The sequence below is a fragment of the Pristis pectinata genome, chromosome 6 (assembly GCF_009764475.1).
Source record: "Pristis pectinata isolate sPriPec2 chromosome 6, sPriPec2.1.pri, whole genome shotgun sequence".
Taxonomy (NCBI): domain Eukaryota; kingdom Metazoa; phylum Chordata; class Chondrichthyes; order Rhinopristiformes; family Pristidae; genus Pristis; species Pristis pectinata.
This window is the reverse complement of record NC_067410.1, coordinates 1,564,685-1,582,860: the sequence shown is the minus strand read 5'-3', so window position 1 is coordinate 1,582,860 and position 18,176 is coordinate 1,564,685. Positions and strand designations below refer to the sequence as shown.

The window sequence follows — 18,176 nt, the reverse complement described above, 5'->3', positions numbered from 1 at the left end:
AAGATGTATTTCACTGTGTGTTCCGATGTACATGTGACTAATAAAGATCTCTGTACTAATGATGTTGGGGCATGATGAAGTTTGCAGACGCCACAAACATTGAGCTTGTGGTTGTCAGTGAGGGTAAAGCTTCAGGCAGCGGGAGGATATCGATGGACTGGTCTGTTGGGCAGGAAAGTGGTAAATGGAATCTAATCCAGAGAGGTGGGAGATGCAACAAGGCAAAGGGACGGGAGGGATAGAGGGAGCTTGGAGTGTGTGTGTCCGCAGGTCCCTAAAGGCTGCAGGGCAGGTCAACAAAGTGGTTAGCTGAGGTGTGGAACATAAGAGCAGGGAGGTTATGCTGGAACACTGCACAGTTCTGTTGTCACGTTGCAGTAAGGATGTGACTGAACAGGAGAGGGAGCAGAGAAGATCTGGGGATGGTGCAAGGTCTGAAAAATTTTAACTAGATATTTATTAGTCACATGTGCATCGAAACTGTGAAATACATCTGCGTAGAGTGTTCTGGGGGCAGCCCGCAAGTGTCACCACACTTCCGGCACCAACATAGCACGCCCACAACTTCCTAACCTGTACGTCTCTGGAATATGGGAGGAAACCGGAGCACCCGGAGGAAACCCACGCAGACACGGAGAACGTACAAACTCCTTGCAGACAGACAGACTATAAGGAAAGAGGGGAGAGGCTGGCGTTTTCTGTGGTTCACAGTTGCTGAGGGGTGGATGAATTGAGGAGCTCGGACAGTAAATGGGGAAAGAACCAGTTCCCTTTGAGGTTTAAAACGGGCAGAGAGACCTTCACCATGTGTAAACAGCATGTGGATGTGTACCTGGAACCGTGACCTGCAGGGTTATGACCCAGTGCTGGAAGGTGGGATTAGGCTGGGCAGCATTGGCAGGATGGGCCGGATGCTCCTCTGTCATGGGATGTTTCCACAGTTCTATTACTGCTTGGGTTCGGCCTGGTTATGTGGCTTAACTACCTAGCAAAGCCTTTCCTGATTCTGTTCAGTGCAAGGTCCTGCTGCCGAGCAGGAGGCCTCTGCTCGGTAGAAGCTCCTGTTGTGGATCCCCTTGGGGTAAGAATGGATTTTAGCCTGCTGGTGACTGGCAGCTGGGCTGGCTCAACTCAGCAGAGGATTGGGGCCAATATCGTGACACCACAGTCCGGGCTCCAAGAGATGAGGAATTTCATCCTGGGGAGTAAAGGAAGCAGAGGAAATGCCAGATTCTTTGGTCAAAGACGAGAATTCAGAAACTCCTCCAATGCAAATCTAAATCTCTAGTCCATTGTCGGGAGCTAATTTAGAATCAAGGACAACATAAGTGAATGTTTGGATAAATCTGAGATTCTGAGAGTATGGATTTGTGAAGCAACACACAAAACACTGGAGGAACTCAGCAGGTCAGGCAGCATCTATGGAGGGAGTTGACATTTTGGGTCAAGATCCTTCATCAGTCCTGATGATGTGGACTGGTGAAGGGTCTCGACCTGAAACACCGACTGTTTATTCCCTCCACGGATGCTGCCTGACCTGCTGGGTTCCTGCAGTACTTTGTGTGTTGCTCCAGATTTCAGCAGCTGCAGAATCTCTGGTGAAACGTTGGTGTGTATAATCTTAGGGCTCTTGCATAAAAGGGGTGGAGTTTTGGTGCAGCTCTACAGAACTCTTGGGTAATAGTTGGAGTACTGACCAGGTCAGTACACCACCCCTCAAGGGGATACCGGAAAGCAGCAGAGCCTAACACTGGACTCTTATAACCAGACCAAGGCCAGACTCCCAGGGTAACATGAAGGGATTGTGGTTTGGAAACTGCTGGATTATAATTGGGCTTGTGTTCCTGGAATGTGGAAAGTTCAGGGGTTATTTGACAAGAAAACTCGATCTCGCACACAGCAGGTAAGGCTTGCTCAGTTAATGATTTTTAACATTGAGGTTTTTATCTTGACAGGTGAAAGGCAAGATGGAGGGACAGCTCTGTCACCACGTCTTAGAAAAGGCGTGAGGATCCTATTAACTGCAAGCCAGAGGTCTGCTATTTAACCAGGTCTGATTTCATTGAGACACAGTACCGACTCACGAAAGAGATAATTAAGTTTATTTTTAATAACTATCGTGATGGTGGGGAACACAAACTTTCAGATGTACAGTAACAGGCCAACTAATCCTGCTGGGAAGGTCCTCTGTGCACACCACTGGATAAACTGCACAGCTGGTGTGTCCTGGACGGAAACGAGTTGATGCTTTGCAAGAGAAAATGTCCTCACTGGCCTGTCTGAGCTGCTTATTTCAGTAGGCAGGGTATTCCGTGCTGAGGCATGAGTGCATCTTCCCTCACAGCCTGAGCCATTTAAAAACTGAAGTAATACTCGTCCTCCTCCGCCTGCTGGTCTGTGGTGTCTTGCACTTGTTTTTTAAGTTCCTTCATCAAGGGTGGCTCCGATCGATACACCAGCTTCCGACCCATCTGCAGAGAGGAGAAGGGTTAGAGTTCACTGGGATCCAAACAGCCCAGTTTCTTGACTCCTTACTGAGTCCCAGGAGGCTACAGCAGGACATCAGCCCCAATGAGCGAGCGATTAGCCGGACCTACCTCACTGCCCTCTCCCCACAGCCCCACAACTTCTCTCATTTCACACACATTTTGAATGCTACAATTGACTCTGTCCCTACTGCTCCCCCTGAGCCCAACCACTCGCTGCCTAAAAAAACTTTTTTCTGGTTCTTGACCCCAATGGGAAGAGCTTCTCTCTGTCTACAGGATATCTCTATCAGATCCCAGCTTCTCCAGTCTCTCCATAGAACTGGTCCCGCATCCCAGGAATCTTGTACACCCGCTCCAAAGCCTTTGCACCTTTCCTAAATATTGAGCCACGAACTGGGCACAATCCTTGTGTTGGGTGGGGCCTGACCAGTGTTTTACAGCAGTCCACTGTGACTGCCCTGCTCTTGAACTCTGGTCTCTATGAAGCCCAGGATCCCAGATGCTTTTCAGCCACTTTCTGCACCCACCGTGCACTTTCACACACAGCCCCAGAGCTCTGCTTTACCCCTTTTACAACTGTGTGCCCACTTCATTTTGCACATTATTCTTCCGACCAAAATGCAAGACTTGTGACATCTGTTTGTTGCCGGTGGTTCTGAGTGAACAGGGAATCTCTGACCCTCATCCATACCTTCTTCTGGTGCTCGGCCTGTGACCTCATCATCGCTCGATGGATTCGCTCCTCTTGATGAAGCTTCTCTTCCCTCAGTTTCTCCTCTCTCAGCCTGCAGAACAAACAGGGTTGCAGTAAGACCTACAGGTGCTTTGATAAGATGTTCAGATTCCAAACCTACGTGACTGGTGTCAAAAGGCTCGGCTCCCGTCTACATCTACATAAAGCATCCACGGAGGCGCTGCCTCAAGAAGGTGGCATCTGTCATCAAGGATCCCCACCATCTGGGCTGTGCCATCATCTCGCTACTACCATCGGGCAGGAGGTACAGAAGCCTGAAGTCCCACACCACCAGGTTCAGGAACAGCTTTCCTTCAACCATCGGGACAGCTTCTATCCTACTTTTATAAGACTATTGAATGGTTCCCTAGTACGATAAATGGACTCTTGACCTCACAATCTACCTTGTTATGACCTTGCACCTTATTGTCTGCCTGCACTGCACTTTCTCTGTAACTGTAACACTTTATTCTGCATTCTGTTACTGTTTTCCCTTGTACTACCTCAGTGCACTGACGTGATGAAATGATCTGTATGGACGGCAGGCAAAGCTTTTCACTGTACCTCTGTACTTGCGATAATGAAATAATTTACCACAACCCTAAGCCTACCTCAGCAACGGAACACTACAGACACCTCTTGCACTGCCAGCGACTTGTCTCTGATTTTGCACCTGTGTCTTTCTCTCCACTGTCTTGTATAATTTATCTTTATAATTGTTGTCTGTGCCTGTGATGCTGCTGCAAACAAGCTCATTGTACCTGTACCTCACTGTACATGTCCACAACACACATTGACACCTTGCTGTGTATGGTGTTGGCCAACCATGGATCAAAAGGCCGGGGCCATCTTGTCTCACTGGTTTCAGTGGGAGCCAGTGTTTGGGATTAGTTAGATTGGTATCACGACCAGTACAGACAGGGTGGGCTGAAGGGCCTGTTCCTGTGCTGCCAGATTCTACGTACAGTCTGCAATCACAAACTCCCTTCGACAGAGATGCACCCAAAGATGCGGGGGACGTCTCAAACGCTGACAGTCGTGAAAGCTCGTGTCCTGAAGCAGGAGCCTGTTGCACTGTTCAATAAGACATTTTCCCACCCCATTCCCTCAGCTTCAATTCCATTGGTCTCAGCCTTGGTGACTGGACCCCCTCAGAGAGAGTTCCAGCGATTCGCGGCATTCTGCGAGACAAGGTTCCTCCATCTCAGTCCCAAATCATCGATCCTTACCAGAGGCTTTGCCCTCTGGTTCCACCCTCTCAGGATCTTTCAGTGTTTCTCTGGTACGTGTCTGGAACGGGATGCCGGGGTGGGGGTGGAAGCAGATACAGCAGCGATGTTTAAGAGGCATTTAGACAGACATATGAACAGGCGGGGAATGGAGGAATATGGACCATGTGCAGACAGATGGGATTATCTTGGATTGGCATCATGGTCGGCACAGACATTGTGGGCCAAAGGGCCTGTTCCTGTGCTGCACTGTTCATGTTTCAGCGAGATCCCTCTCGTTCTTTTAAACTCAGCCCAGTCTTGATTTCTTGCTAATAAAGGAAGCCCTCCCCTCCAGGAGTCAAATCTAGTGAACCTTAATTGCACTGACCGTAGAGCACACATGTCCCTGCTTAAATAAGGAGACCAAAACTGTGCAGTGACCCATGTGCAGGCTCACCAATCCCGTGTAGTTGTAGCAAGACTTTCTGACTCTTGTAGTTCAGCCCCTTCCCAGCCGGACCAACACTGGATTGAACTTTCCAATTGCTTGCATCGTTTTCTGTTTATTTTTGTACAAGAATACTCTGATCCCTCAGAATCGTATTTACCAGTCTAACACCGTTCAGAGAACAGTACAGGACAGGCCCTTCAGCCCACACTGTCTGTGCTGAACGTGGTGCTGAATTAGACTAAATCCCTTCTGCCTGCACACAGTCCATATCCCTCCATCCCTGCATATTCGTGAGTCTAACAACCTCTTAAACATCACTCCCGTATCTGCCTCCACCCCATCCCCTGGCAGCGTTTCAGACACCTGCCGCTCTCTGTGTAAAACAAAAACAACTTGACTCGTAAATCTCCTTTAAACTTTCCCCCTCACCATGAATTCATGTATTTGACACTTCTACCCTGGGGTAAAGACTCTGACCATCTACTCTATCTGTGCCTCTCATCATTTTATAAACTCCTATCAGGTCTCCCCTCAGCCTCCGACACTCCAGAGAAAACAACCCAAGTTTGTCCAACCTCTCCTTATAGCTCACACCCTCTAATCCAGGCAGCGTCCCAGTGAACCTCTTCTGTACCCTCTCCACATCCTTCCTGTAAAGGGGTGACCAGAACTGCACACTATAGCCAGAATGGGATTAGTTTGGATGTTTCAAAAACATTCTGTTCTATTCTATTCTAACAAAGTGGATAACCTCACATTTCCCACAGTAAACTCCACGGACGACCTTGCTCACTCGATCTCCCACTGCAGCCTCTGTGTCCCTGTGATCACTTTCCCAGCTGCTGCCAGATGTTGGGTCCTTAAGCCAATGTGGCCCACAATCCTCACCCCCTCACCGCACCGTCCCCTACCTCACCCCCCTCACCGCACTGTCCCCTACCTCACCCCCCTCGCCACACCGTCCCCTACCTCACCCCCCTCGCCACACCGTCCCCTACCTCATCCTCCTCTCCTTCTCCTTGTTCTTCTCGGCCAGTTCCACCTTCTCCCGAGGCAGCTTCTCCAGGTTTTCGAACAGGTCCTCCAGGTAGTTCTCGATGCTGGTCAGCATCTGCAGTGTGGTCATGTTCGCCTCGTTGTCTCCAATGCAGGACCGGTAAACCTCCATCACCTTTTGATCGAGAGCCTCCAGCATTTTATCCTGGGGTCAGGGAGAGATGCTGTGTCAGTGAGTGGTACCCCAACAGGAGTGGGAGTCGGCCATTCAGCACTTCGAGCTTACTCCCCTGTTGGATGACATCACAGCCGATCTGATCTTGGCCTGACCCCCACAACCCTGAACTCTCCTGTAGACCAAAACATTGATCGATTTCCATCTTGAATAGACGCAGGCCTAGGAATTGGATTGTGTGAAGCCTGTTTGGCCCAAACGCTCTGAATTTTGGCATCACCCAAAGTAAATCTGTCGGGGATCAGTGCTGGGTGACAGTGGACACGATTCACGTGAGCAAACTTGACTTGTTCCCAGCCTCAGGCACACACCAAACAATGTCGCCATTGCACCGTGGAGCCAACTACAGAGGCGCGTCCCACCAGCCCGGAGAGACCCCTTCACCCTGCTCTCTGCCCATCATCGGATCACAATGTAACATTAACTCAGCCGCAGCAAAGGTGAGAGAGAGCAGACCACTCTTTGACAACCTGAGCCCCTCTAACTGCACGGGACAATTCCAGTAAACCCCCTCTTCCTTACTAAGCCCAGCTGAGTATTACCTCTGGTGCTGTCTGTGTGGAATTTGCACGTTCTCCCTGTGACCACGTGGGTTTCCCCCAGGTGCTCCGGTTTGCTCCCACATCCCAAAGATGTATGAGTTGCTGAGTTATATGGCTGCTGTAAATTGTCCCCTAAATGTAGGTGGCCAAGGAATTGGGGGAAGTTGGTGAGTGTGTGTGAGGGAGAATAGGTTATAGGGGCACAGGGAGATAAGGAGGGGCATGGGACTGATGGGATTGCTCCACTGGGAGCTGGCATGGACCCGGTTAGTGGAATGGCCTTCTCCGGCATCATGATCAGAGTAAATGTCTTGCTGGGTCTAACTGCATTGGCCGGTCTGGAGTCACACAGGCCAGACTGGGCAAGGTCAGCACAATCCCTTCCTCCATGAACACTGCACCCCAGATGGGCTTTTACATCGTTGGATTCGACTGCTTGAAGTAGTTTTTTAACATGTGTAGTGTTTAATACACCTCAAGGGGCTGCACAAGGAACGGCCACTTCCCAGCTTATTGGTTCGTCCGTCAGGTGAATGTGTTTTCTCATTGGTTGGTTTTGCCACAGGTATGTAACGGGTTTTCTGATCGGACTGTTGTTATCCAAGGAGTACCTCTCATCTCAGGTATAAAAGGTGTCGTGTTTTGTTAATCTCTCTTGCTCTCTTCCCCTCCCACTAGCTCAATTTAGTTCCTTTGTCTCGGTTCATCTCCCAGCAGTAAAGCCAGTGCCATGTGCTCTGTGACTGTTTCTTTGTTTTAAACTTTTCCAATAAAACTTTGGGATGCACCAAGTTGTTTTCAACTCATTCCTGGACTCCTGAAAGAACCTGCGGATTCGACAATAACCGGATCCAACAACATCAATCCGGTGGTTTCCTGGTTCCTGCTACTCAGGCTGCCTTTTTATTTCCCGATTTCCATAATTACTCGAGTTTAAATTCCCAGTTGCTATTGTAGGGTTTTCATAGTCATAGAACGTAGATCAGCAAATCTGTGGATGACACCAAGACTGGGGGTGCAGTGGACAGCGAGGAAGGCTGTCAAAGCTTGCAAAGTGATCTGGACCAGCTGGGAAAATGGGCTGAAAAATGGGAGATGGAATTTAATGCAGACACGTGTGAGGTGATGCACTTTGGGAGGACAAACCAGGGTAAGACTCACACAGTGAATGGTGGGGCTCTGAGGTGTGCGATAGAACAAAGGGACCTGGGAATACAGATCCATAGTTCCTTGAAAGTGGCATCACAGGTAGAAAGGGTCATAAAGAGAGCTTTTGGCACTTCAGCCTTCATAAATCAGGGCACTGAGTACAGGAGTTGGGAAGTTATGTTGAAGTTGTACAAGATGTTGGTGAGGCTGAATTTAGAGTATTGTGTACAGTTCTGGTCACCTACCTACAGGAAAAATATCAATAAGCTTGAAAGAGCGCAGAGAAAATTTACACAGATGTTGCCGGGACTTGAGGACCTGAGTTATAGGGAAAGGTTGAACAGGTTAGGACTTTATTCCCTGGAGCGCAAGAGAATGAGGGGAGATCTTATACAGGTATACAAAATGATGAGGGGTATAGATAGGGTGAATGCATGCAGGCTTTTTCCCCTCAGGTTGAGTGAGACTAGAACTAGAGGTCACAGGTTTAGGGTGGAAGGTGAAATATTTAAGTGGAATCTGAGGGGGAACTTCTTCACTCAGAGGGTGGTGCGAGTGTGGAGCGAGCTGCCAGCGGAAGTGGTAGATGCGGGTTCAATTGTAACATTTAAGAGAGGTTTGGATAGGTACATGGATGGGAAGGGTTTGGAGGGATATGGTCCGGGTGCAGGTAGATGGGACCAGGCAGTAGATCAGGTCAGCATGGACTAGATCGGCCAAAGGGCCTGTTTCTGAGATGTAATGCTCTGTGACTATATAACATAGAACAGTACAGCACCAGAACAGGCCCTTTGGCCCACAGTTTTGTGCCAAACTAATTAAATTAGTAATCAAATGCCCAACTAAATTAATCCCTTCTACCATGTACCTGTCCAAGATCCTCTTGAAAGCCACTATTGTATCTGCCTCCACCCCCACACCAGGCAGCACATTCCAGGCACCCACCGCTCTCTGTGTAAAAAACTTGCCCCACACATCTCCTTTGAACTTACTCCCTCTCACCTTAACTGCATGCCCTCTGGTGTTAGACATCTCAGCCTTGGGGAAAAAGATACCAAATGTCTATCTCTGCCTCTCGACATCTTATAAACCTCTATCAGATCTCCCCTCAGCCTCCGCCGCTCCAGAGAAAACAACCCAAGTTTGTCCAACCTCTCCTTACAGCATATGGCCTCTAATCCAGGCAGCATCCTGGTGAACCTCCTCTGCACCCTCTCCAAAGCCTCCACATCCTTCCTGCAATGGGGCGACCAGAATTGAATGCAATACTCCAGATGTGGCCTAACTAGAGCTTTATAAAGCTGCAACATAACTTGCTGTCTCTTGACCTCAATGCCTTGAAGAGTCATTGAGAGTTATAGTCACGGAGTCACACAGCACAGAAACAGACCCTTCGGCCCAACTGGTCCATGCCGACCAAGATTCCCGTCAAAGCCAGTCCCATTTGCCTGTGTTTGGCCCATATCCCTCTAAATCTTTCCTATCCGTGTACCTGTCCAATTCACCATCTATTCAGTTTTTGAATTACCAGTCCAACAAGATAACTGCCACACTACCTGCCCCTCTGACGCTCCCAAGGCAGTTACGGGAAGGTTTTGATAAAATAAATCGCGGGGGTGGGGGTGGGGTCGGGGGTGGAGGAGGATTCCACTGGGAGAAAGATCTTTCACGGACAATGTCATTAAGAAAAGATCCATGAGGAAAATTAGCTTTGAGTCATTCTTATTCAAGTTCAGTGTAGACCAGGGATTGAATCAGCCACACTCCAGCCAATGTATTAAGGGGTCTTTTACCTCCGTTAACCAATCCGGTAACCAATACTAGGAAGATAACTCTGCTGTTTTGTGAAGGGAGTTCCAGGATTTAGACCCACTGACAGTGAAGGACCGGAGACTGGTAGGGGAACCTGCAGGTGGTGGTGCTCCCCTTGGTGGGAGAGATGCTGGGGTAGCCTGGGAGAGTAACTGTGGTGTGTTCTGCAGACAGTGGAGGGAGGGGGTGTTTAGGGTGGGGAGATGAGCTATCCCCATGGACATGATGGAACCCCAACCACAGACAAGCTCAGTACCTGGTCTTCAATCGTACTCTGGCTGAATGAGAACATCTTGGCCTTGAGTTCCAGCTCGGCTGCCCTGCTCTCCTCCTTGGCCACAGCCTCGTTCAGTAGGTTCAGCTGCTGCTTCAGGAAGTCTGTCTCGCAGTTCCTGGCAGGAGGAGCACTTGGTTATACTGGGGTCACTCCCACCTTCCCCAAGAAAGCAGGGCCAGGCAGTCACACCGTGACCCCCCACCTGCTCATCAACCCCGCCCCCCCACCCCCCCCGAGCCCATGGAACAGGAGGATGCCATCAGTCGGGTGCGATCACTGCTCATCTTTGGGAACAGGTTAACAGTAATTCATTCCCCACTGTTAAAGCTAACGTTCTGCAGATGGTCACAGGTGGAGAGGGGTTCCCCTGCTGTCTCCTGGTCTCACACCCTCTCCTATGGCAAACCACTACCAGCTTCAGGTTTATTCCCTCAGCTGGTGAGGGGTCCTGCCACCTCTACCAAACCCTTCTGCAGCCCAGTCCGACAGTCCCTCCTGGGGGGCAGGTTCTGAGCAGCTGGGGGTGTGAGAGCAACAGGTCCCACGTAGTCAACACCTTTAACTCAACAAGGGGCAACACTGACCAACAAAAGGAGGTACAGGAACAGCTGACCAAATCCTCAGTCAAAGAGACCGGTTTCAAGGGGCTCTTGAAAGCAGGAGAGGGTCGGGGAGGGGATTCCGGAGTTCGGGGCTCGGGCAGCTAGAGGCATAGCCACCAGTTGCAGAGCGACAGGAACTGGGAGGGGAAGGTCAGAACCTTGGTGGGGGGGGTGGGGGAGGTCACGCAGGTGGGTGGGGGGGGGAAGGACACTGAGGGATTTGATGACAAAGTCAGCCGGTGTACATTTTCTGCTGTGCGTTCACCATGGCCTGTTTGATCTCTTCCACGGCCTCCTCGGTCTCCTGGGAGTTGAGGATGAGCGACAGGTTCTGCTCCTCCAGCTCGGTGTAGATGGCCAGCAGCTGCTTCGGGTCCGTGAAGTAAAGTTCCGGCTCCTGTTGGGTACCAAAGGTGGGAGAGGAGAAGGCAGCAACGGACAACGCGAGGCGCTCCCTGTGTCCCCCGTCCTCTCCACCTCCTCCACAGCCCCTGCTCCCACTCCCGGCCTTGGTACCAACTCCCGAGTGTGTGCCACTGTCATGGTCCGGGGAGTGGGACTGAGTGATGCCTACAGCATGGAATAGCCCGTTGGGCCAATGGTGCCAGAAGGGGAAGCAAACGTCTGATCGGTAATTGAGATGGTGAAACGCAGTAAGAGCCAAAAGTAGAACAAACCTCATCGCTATCTGACCAATCATGTTCCTCAGACTTCGACTTGATGGAAACAGCACTGGTCCTTGACGGAACAGAGAACTAAGGGTTAACAGAGTAGCTACACCCTCACCTCAGCCACCCACCCCAGGTGAACCATCGGGCCGGTGCTCAGCCAGTGCTGATGTGAGCAGAGGGGAAAAGGGTCCAACTATGGGACCAGCTGAGGATCTCTGGACTTAGTCTGAGAGATACAAGGAAAAGTTGCACTGGGAATGTCAGACTATTTAATTCTGACATGTTAAACCAAGGCCCAGTGCTCGCTCGCTCTCTCTCTCTCTCTCTCTCTCTCTCTTTCTCAGGTAAATGTAAAAAAATTCCCTCACCAGTATTTCGAAGATTGTGGGTTAGAAAATCTTCCTCTACACCGTCCCAACACACACTCCTGGGGTCAGACAGAGTGAAGCTCCCTCCACACCGTCCCATCACACACTCCTGGGGTCAGACACAGAGTGAAGCTCCCTCCACACCGTCCCAACACACACTCCCGGGGTCAGACACAGAGTGAAGCTCCCTCCACACCGTCCCAACACACACTCCCGGGGTCAGACACAGGGTGGAGCTCCCTCTACACCGTCCCAACACACACTCCTGGGGTCAGACACAGAGTGAAGCTCCCTCCACACTGTCCCATCACACACTCCTGGGGTCAGACACAGAGTGAAGCTCCCTCCACACCGTTCCAACACACACTCCCAGGGTCAGACACAGGGTGAAGCTCCCTCCACACTGTCCCATCACACACTCCCGGGGTCAGACACAGGGTGAAGCTCCCTCCACACCGTCCCAACACACACTCCCGGGGTCAGACACAGGGTGAATCTCCCTCTACACCGTCCCAACACACACTCCCAGGGTCAGACACAGAGTGAAGCTCCCTCCACACCATCCCATCACACATTACTAGGGCAGGGACAGCACAGGTTTCACAGGGTAGAAGACACACAGAATAGTCCCTGTGACACCCCTCCTGACTGCAGGGACACATTAACCCTTTGTTTCCTGTATGCTAGCCAACTGTCTTTGCCTTGTGTTTCTGGTGTACTCGTGCAGCTCTCACTGGCCCCTCTACCTTGAAGTGTAATGGGTTTCCCACTGACAGATCCGTCACTATAATGAAGCACTTACTTCCTCCAGTCAGAAGCGGTCTTGGAACCCGGCGGCACTGACCGCATCACTGCCACAGACTGTACGCCGATCTTACTGCCCTGTCCTAGAGGGGTAAAGTAAGGACAGGTTCCTTTAACACAGAATCAGAGGACTTCAGCCCTGCACGTGCCCCACCAACACTCCAACCCCGACCAAGGTGCTGCCACCCACTGCTCGCTGCAGAAGGCACTGCAGGTGGGTAACATTTGGCAGGAAGGCAGTGGGCTTCATATCATTGCCCCTTTTCATTAACACAAGACAATGGCAGGGCCTGACCCGTCATCCAGTTAATAATCAAACTGTGGCATTTCAGAAAGTGTGTAATATCCAACGGGCTCACCAAAATCCTTCAGGGGCACCTTTACCCAGTGTGACTCGGGTCTCCCCAACAATGTTACCGTCCCCCGGTGTAGCCGAGAGAGACCTTCGCTGTATCGGACAGCAGAAAACTCACCCATCTCCCCCAAAGGGCAGATAAAGCTTAGGGACTGCCAGTAACCCCATCCCCTTCCAAACATAATTCATTAAAAAAAATCAACCACCCCCTCCACCCCTAAAGGTTCACTGAATCACTTGATTTTATCATTCTCAACATATTACACTTTGATTCAAAAGCATCAACGTCCCCAAGTGAGAAACAAACATTTCCCCCCACACTGTGTGTCCCATTAACAAGAAGACCAAATATTTATACATTGGCTTCCCCGAAATACCAGGGGACACCCCTGTCCCAGGGCACCCAAGGCTCAGTGAACAGTGCACACACTCCCACCTCAGTGGGATAGGTTGTGGGTTCAAACCTCACCCCTGATTCTCCAGCACGTTCTGGGTATCTGATATTGCACTGCAGTAGGGGCGGGGCCAAGGGAGGGGCGGGGCCAAGGGAGTGCGGTGGGAGGGGCGGGGCCGAGGGAGGGCCGCGCAGCGGGAGGGGCGGGGCCGAGGGAGGGCCGTGCAGCGGGAGGGGCGGGGCCGAGGGGGGGGGCTCCCTCAGTGCAGCTCATTGCAGTAAAACCTACTCTTTCCCCCATAGCCTCCCAAGCATAACAACGACATAATTTGCCCAGTACGCACGACTGATGACGGGTGGAGGTGGTTTTCTGGCTGCTTCTCTCGAACTGACTTTTGCCAACTTTATTTCCTTCCTCTGCCTCTCCTTCTCTTCCCTCCACTCCTTCGGAGACAGCTTCATCAGGAAGTCCCTGTACATCCGGTAATCCTTCAACGTCTCTTCAAACTTGACAATATCACTGGCAGATTAAGCAAGGACAGAAGTAAGGAAGTGAGATTGGTTCCTGTTCTCCCTCTCAGACGGTGCTGGGGGTCAGGGGGCTGAGACCAGAGAAGGAATACTTGCGGAAAAATAAAACCTGTAGGTGTTGGAAAAATGAAGTAAAATCTGAAAACACTGGAAACACTCAACGGCTAAGAACATAGAACAGTACAGCACAGGACAGGCCATTCAGCCCACCACATTGTGCCGATCCTGTCCATTTATACTAAATGTCCTCCTCCTGTGTATCATCTCTATCCCTCCATTCCCTTCATACTCTGAAAGCCTCTTAAACTCCACCAAACTACCTGCTACACGGTAGTGTAGCGGTTAGTGTAACGCTGTTACAGCGCCAGCGACCCGGGTTCAATTCTGGCCGCTGTCTGCAAGGAGTTTGTACGTTCTCCCCGTGTCTGTGTGGGTTTCCTCCCACATTGCAAAGACGTATGGGTTAGGAAGTTGTGGGCGTGCTATGTTGGCGCCGGAAGCATGGCGACACTTGCGGGCTGCCCCCAGAACACTATGTAAAAGATGTATTTCATTGTGTGTTTCGATGTACATGTGTCTAATAAAGAAATCTTATCTTACTACCCCTGGTATTTCATTCCAGGCACCTACCACTCTCATAAGGACATAAGAAATAGGAGCAGGAGGAGGCCATCTGGCCCATCGAGCCTACTCCCCCATCAATAAGATCATGGCTGATCTGGCCGTGGACTCAGCTCCACCTACCTGCCTTTTCCCCATAACCCTTAATTACCTGACTATGCAGAAATCTATCTAACTGTGCCTTAAATATATTAAAGAGGTAGCCTCCACTGCTTCCCTGGGCAGAGAATTCCACAGATTCACTACTCTCTGGGAAAAGCAGTTTCTCCTCATCTCTGTCCTAAATCTATTCCCCCGAATCTTGAGGCCATGTCCCCTAGTTCTAGTCTCACCTACCAGTGGAAACAACCTTCCTGCCTCGATCTTATCTATCTCTTTCATAATTTTATGTTTCTATAATATCCCCTGAATTCCAGTGAGTATAATCCCAGGCGACTCAATCTCTCCTCATAGGCTAACCCCCTCATCTCCGGAATCAACCTGGTGAACCTCCTCTGCACCACCTTCAAAGATCAGTATATCCTTCCTCAAATAAGGAGACCAGAACTGCACACAGTACTCCAGGTGCGGCCTCACCAGTACCCTGTACAGTTGCAGCATAACCTCCCTGCTCTTAAATTCAATCCCTCCAGCAATGAAGGCCAACGTTCCATTTGCCTTCTTGATAACCTGTTGCACCTGCAAACCAACCTTTTGCGACTCATGCACAAGCACTCCCAGGTCCCTCTGCACAACAGCACGCTGCAATCTTTCACCATTTAAATAATAATCTGATCTTCTATTTTTCCTTCCAAAGTGGATGACCTCGCATTTACCAACATTGTACTCCATCTGCCAGACCCTTGCCCACTCACTTAACCTGTCTATATCTCTCTGCAGACTCTCCGCATCCTCTGCACAATTTGCTTTTCCACTCAATTTAGTGTCATCAGTAAACTTAGGTACGCTACACTCGGTCCCTTCTTCCAAATTGTTAATGTATATTGTGAACAGTTACCGTCCCAGCACCGACCCCTGCGGCACCTCGCTCACCACTGATTGCACCTATTTATCCTAACTTCTGCCTTCTATTTGTCCTAACTTCCTCTATCCATGCTAATATCCCCAACTCCATGCATCCTTATCTTATGGATAAGTCTTTTATGTAGCACCTTTTTGCATGCCTTCTGGAAATCCAAGTATACAACATCCACCTGCTCCCCTCTCTGCATAAAAAACTTGCTGCTCACATCACCTTTAAATGTTCCGCCCCTAACCTTGAAAGCATATCCTCTGGTGTTTGACATTTCTACCCTGGGGAAAAGATTCTGTCTGCTCTATCTATGCCTCACTTAATTTTATAAACTTCTATCAGGTCTCCCCTCAGCCTCCATCGCTCCAGAGAAAACAACCCAAGTTTGTCCAACCTCTCCTTGTAGCTCATCCTCTCTAATCCAGGCAGCAGCCTGGCGAACCTCTTTTGCACCCTCTCCACAGTCTCCCCATCCTTCCCGTAATGGGGTGAGCAGAACTACACACAATACTCCAAGCATGACCTGGCTAAAAGTTTTATTTAGTTTGGACGTTGTGTTGCAATTTACACCAGTGCTGGGGAATCCAAATCAGGTTTATTATCACTTACATATGTCATGAAATGTGTTGTTTTGCGGCAGCAGTACAGTGCAAGGCAAAGACATAAATATTACTGCAAGTTACAAACATAAGTAAATAAATAGTGCAAAAACGAAGTGGTGTTCATGGACCGTTCAGAGATCTGATGGCAGAGGGGAAGAAGCTGTTCCTGAATCGTTCAGTGTGGGTCTTCAGGCTCCTGTACCTCCTCCCCGATGGTAGTAATGAGAAGAGGGCATGTCCCGGGTGGTGAGGGTCCTTAGTGATGGATGCCACCTTGAGGCACTATCTCTTGAAGATGTCCTCAATGGTGGGGAGGGTTTTGCCTGTGATGGAGCCTGTGATGAAGTCATTAATGGGGATTCTTACAGACAGGATTTACTCAGTTTGGAAAAGCATGGACTTATTGGGGATAGTCAGCATGACTTTGTGTGGGGAGGTCACATCTTACAAAATTGATCGTATTTTTTGAGGAGGTGACGAAGATGTTTGACGAGGACAGGGCAGTGGACATTGTCTATGTGGACTTTACTAAAGCATTTGACAAGATCCCTCATGGTAGATCCACAATGAGTTAGTAAGTTGGAAACAAAATTGTTTTGGTCACAGAAGATAGAGGGTAGTGGCGGAGGAGCGTTTTCCTGACTGGAGGTCTGTGACCAGTGGTGTTCCGTGGGGATCAGTGCTGGGATTCTGTTGTTTGGGGTTATAAATGATCTAAATGAAAATGCAATTGGGCTGATTAGTAAGTTTGCAGATGACACGAAGATTAGTGGAGGAGTGGACAGCGAGGAAGGTTGTCAGAGGATAAAGCAGGATATTGATCAGTTGGAAATTTGGGCAGAGAAATGGCAAATGGAAAGTATACAGTAAATGGCAGAACTTTTAGGAACATTGATGCAAGTCCACAGCTCCCTGAAAGTGGCAACACAAGTAGATAGGGTGGTAAAGGTGGTGTATGGCATGCTTGCCCATCTGCCAGGGCATCGAGTATAAAAGTCAAAGCCACATTGCAGCTGTATGAATCTTTGGCTAGGCTACACCCAGAGTATTGTGTGCAGTTCCAGTCACCACACTATAGGAAGGAATTGGAGGCTTTGGAGTGAGTGCAGAAGGGTTCACCAGAATGCTGCCTGGATTGGAGAGTAAGGAAAGGCTGGACAAACTTGAATTGTTTTCTCAGCATGCATTCCAAGAATAGGCCATGGAAAACCATTCCCCTCCTGGAATTTTTGGCTCATTGAATCCATACCCAAGTCCTTATTTCTCCAGTCATCTGAAATCCACATCTGGCTACTGACCTTCTCACCACTGGTGCCGCCTCCCTTTAATGTAAAACCTTGACTTATTCTTTATTGGGCCCTTACAACCCAGTTTTCTGTCTCCCTCCCTTCTTGGGAACCTCCCCTTCCCATGAACTGTTTCATTCTCCACCATTGTTTATGACTAGATCTGAAAGATTGTACATGACTGCATGCTGCACTTGCTGTTTGGCACTTTGTAGATGTGTGTTGACACCTTAGGAGGTCAATTCACTCCACGTGATGTCATGTGATAACAGTAAGTGGTTGAAAACTCTGGATATGGCACGGTTCTCTTCCTGTTATAGCAGGGTTCTCCAGGTTACGGCAGGGTTCTCCTGGTTGTCTCCAGGTTATGGCATGGTTCTCTTCCTGTTATAGCAGGGGTCTCCAGGTTGTCTCCAGGTTATGGCAGGGTTCTCCAGGTTGTCTCCAGGTCATGGCAGGGTTCTCTTCCTGTGGACTGTTCAGAAGATGCTTGCAAATCTATTCTGCCGGTCTCCCAAACACTCACATGTAAAGGCTGTACATAAGTAGGGCACCTGTAAGCTGGGGAGGATCTGTAGAACGAAGGCCGTGGCACCAGACAACATCCCAGCTGTAGCACTGAAGACCTGCACTCCATCTCTGGCCAAGCCAGATACAACACTGGCACCTACCCGACGATGTGGAAAGTTACTCAGGCATGTGCTCTTCACAAAAAGCAGGACAAATCCAATCTGGTAATTACCACCCAATCATTATACTCTCAATCATCAGCAAAGAGATGAGTGGTATCATTGACAGAGCTGTCAAGTGGCACTTCCTCACCAATAACCAGGCTGAGTTCCGCCAGAATCATTTGGCTCCAGACCCCATCACAGCCTGGGTCCAAACATGGACTCAAGAGTTGAGGTGAGGCGAGAGTGCCTCAACTTGACGTCAAAGCAGCATTTGACAGTGTGTAGAATCAAACAGCCCTGGTAACTCAGAAACCAGTAGGCACCAAAGGGAAAACATTCCAGCACTTGTAGCCATTCCTCA

General features: G+C 49.7%; 1 protein-coding gene across 3 annotated transcripts in view; it reads right to left on the bottom strand.

Annotated features, from left to right (window-relative positions):
* cfap100 (cilia and flagella associated protein 100) overlaps positions 1–18,176 on the bottom strand; it is a 118,496-nt gene that overhangs the window by 83,422 nt on the left and 16,898 nt on the right. For 2 of the 3 annotated variants that reach the window (XM_052017468.1, XM_052017470.1), the window contains exons 9-16: positions 13,434–13,609; positions 12,339–12,423; positions 11,175–11,235; positions 10,743–10,894; positions 9,875–10,010; positions 5,883–6,085; positions 3,181–3,274; positions 2,121–2,471 (exon numbers count right to left, since the gene is read on the bottom strand). In XM_052017468.1, coding sequence (XP_051873428.1) covers positions 2,355–2,471; positions 3,181–3,274; positions 5,883–6,085; positions 9,875–10,010; positions 10,743–10,894; positions 11,175–11,235; positions 12,339–12,423; positions 13,434–13,609 — 1,024 coding nt within the window. In that variant the 3' untranslated portion in view covers positions 2,121–2,354. Of the gene's footprint in view, positions 1–2,120; positions 2,472–3,180; positions 3,275–5,882; positions 6,086–9,874; positions 10,011–10,742; positions 10,895–11,174; positions 11,236–12,338; positions 12,424–13,433; positions 13,610–18,176 lie in introns of those variants that run through there. The other variant, XM_052017469.1, reaches the window with a different exon arrangement.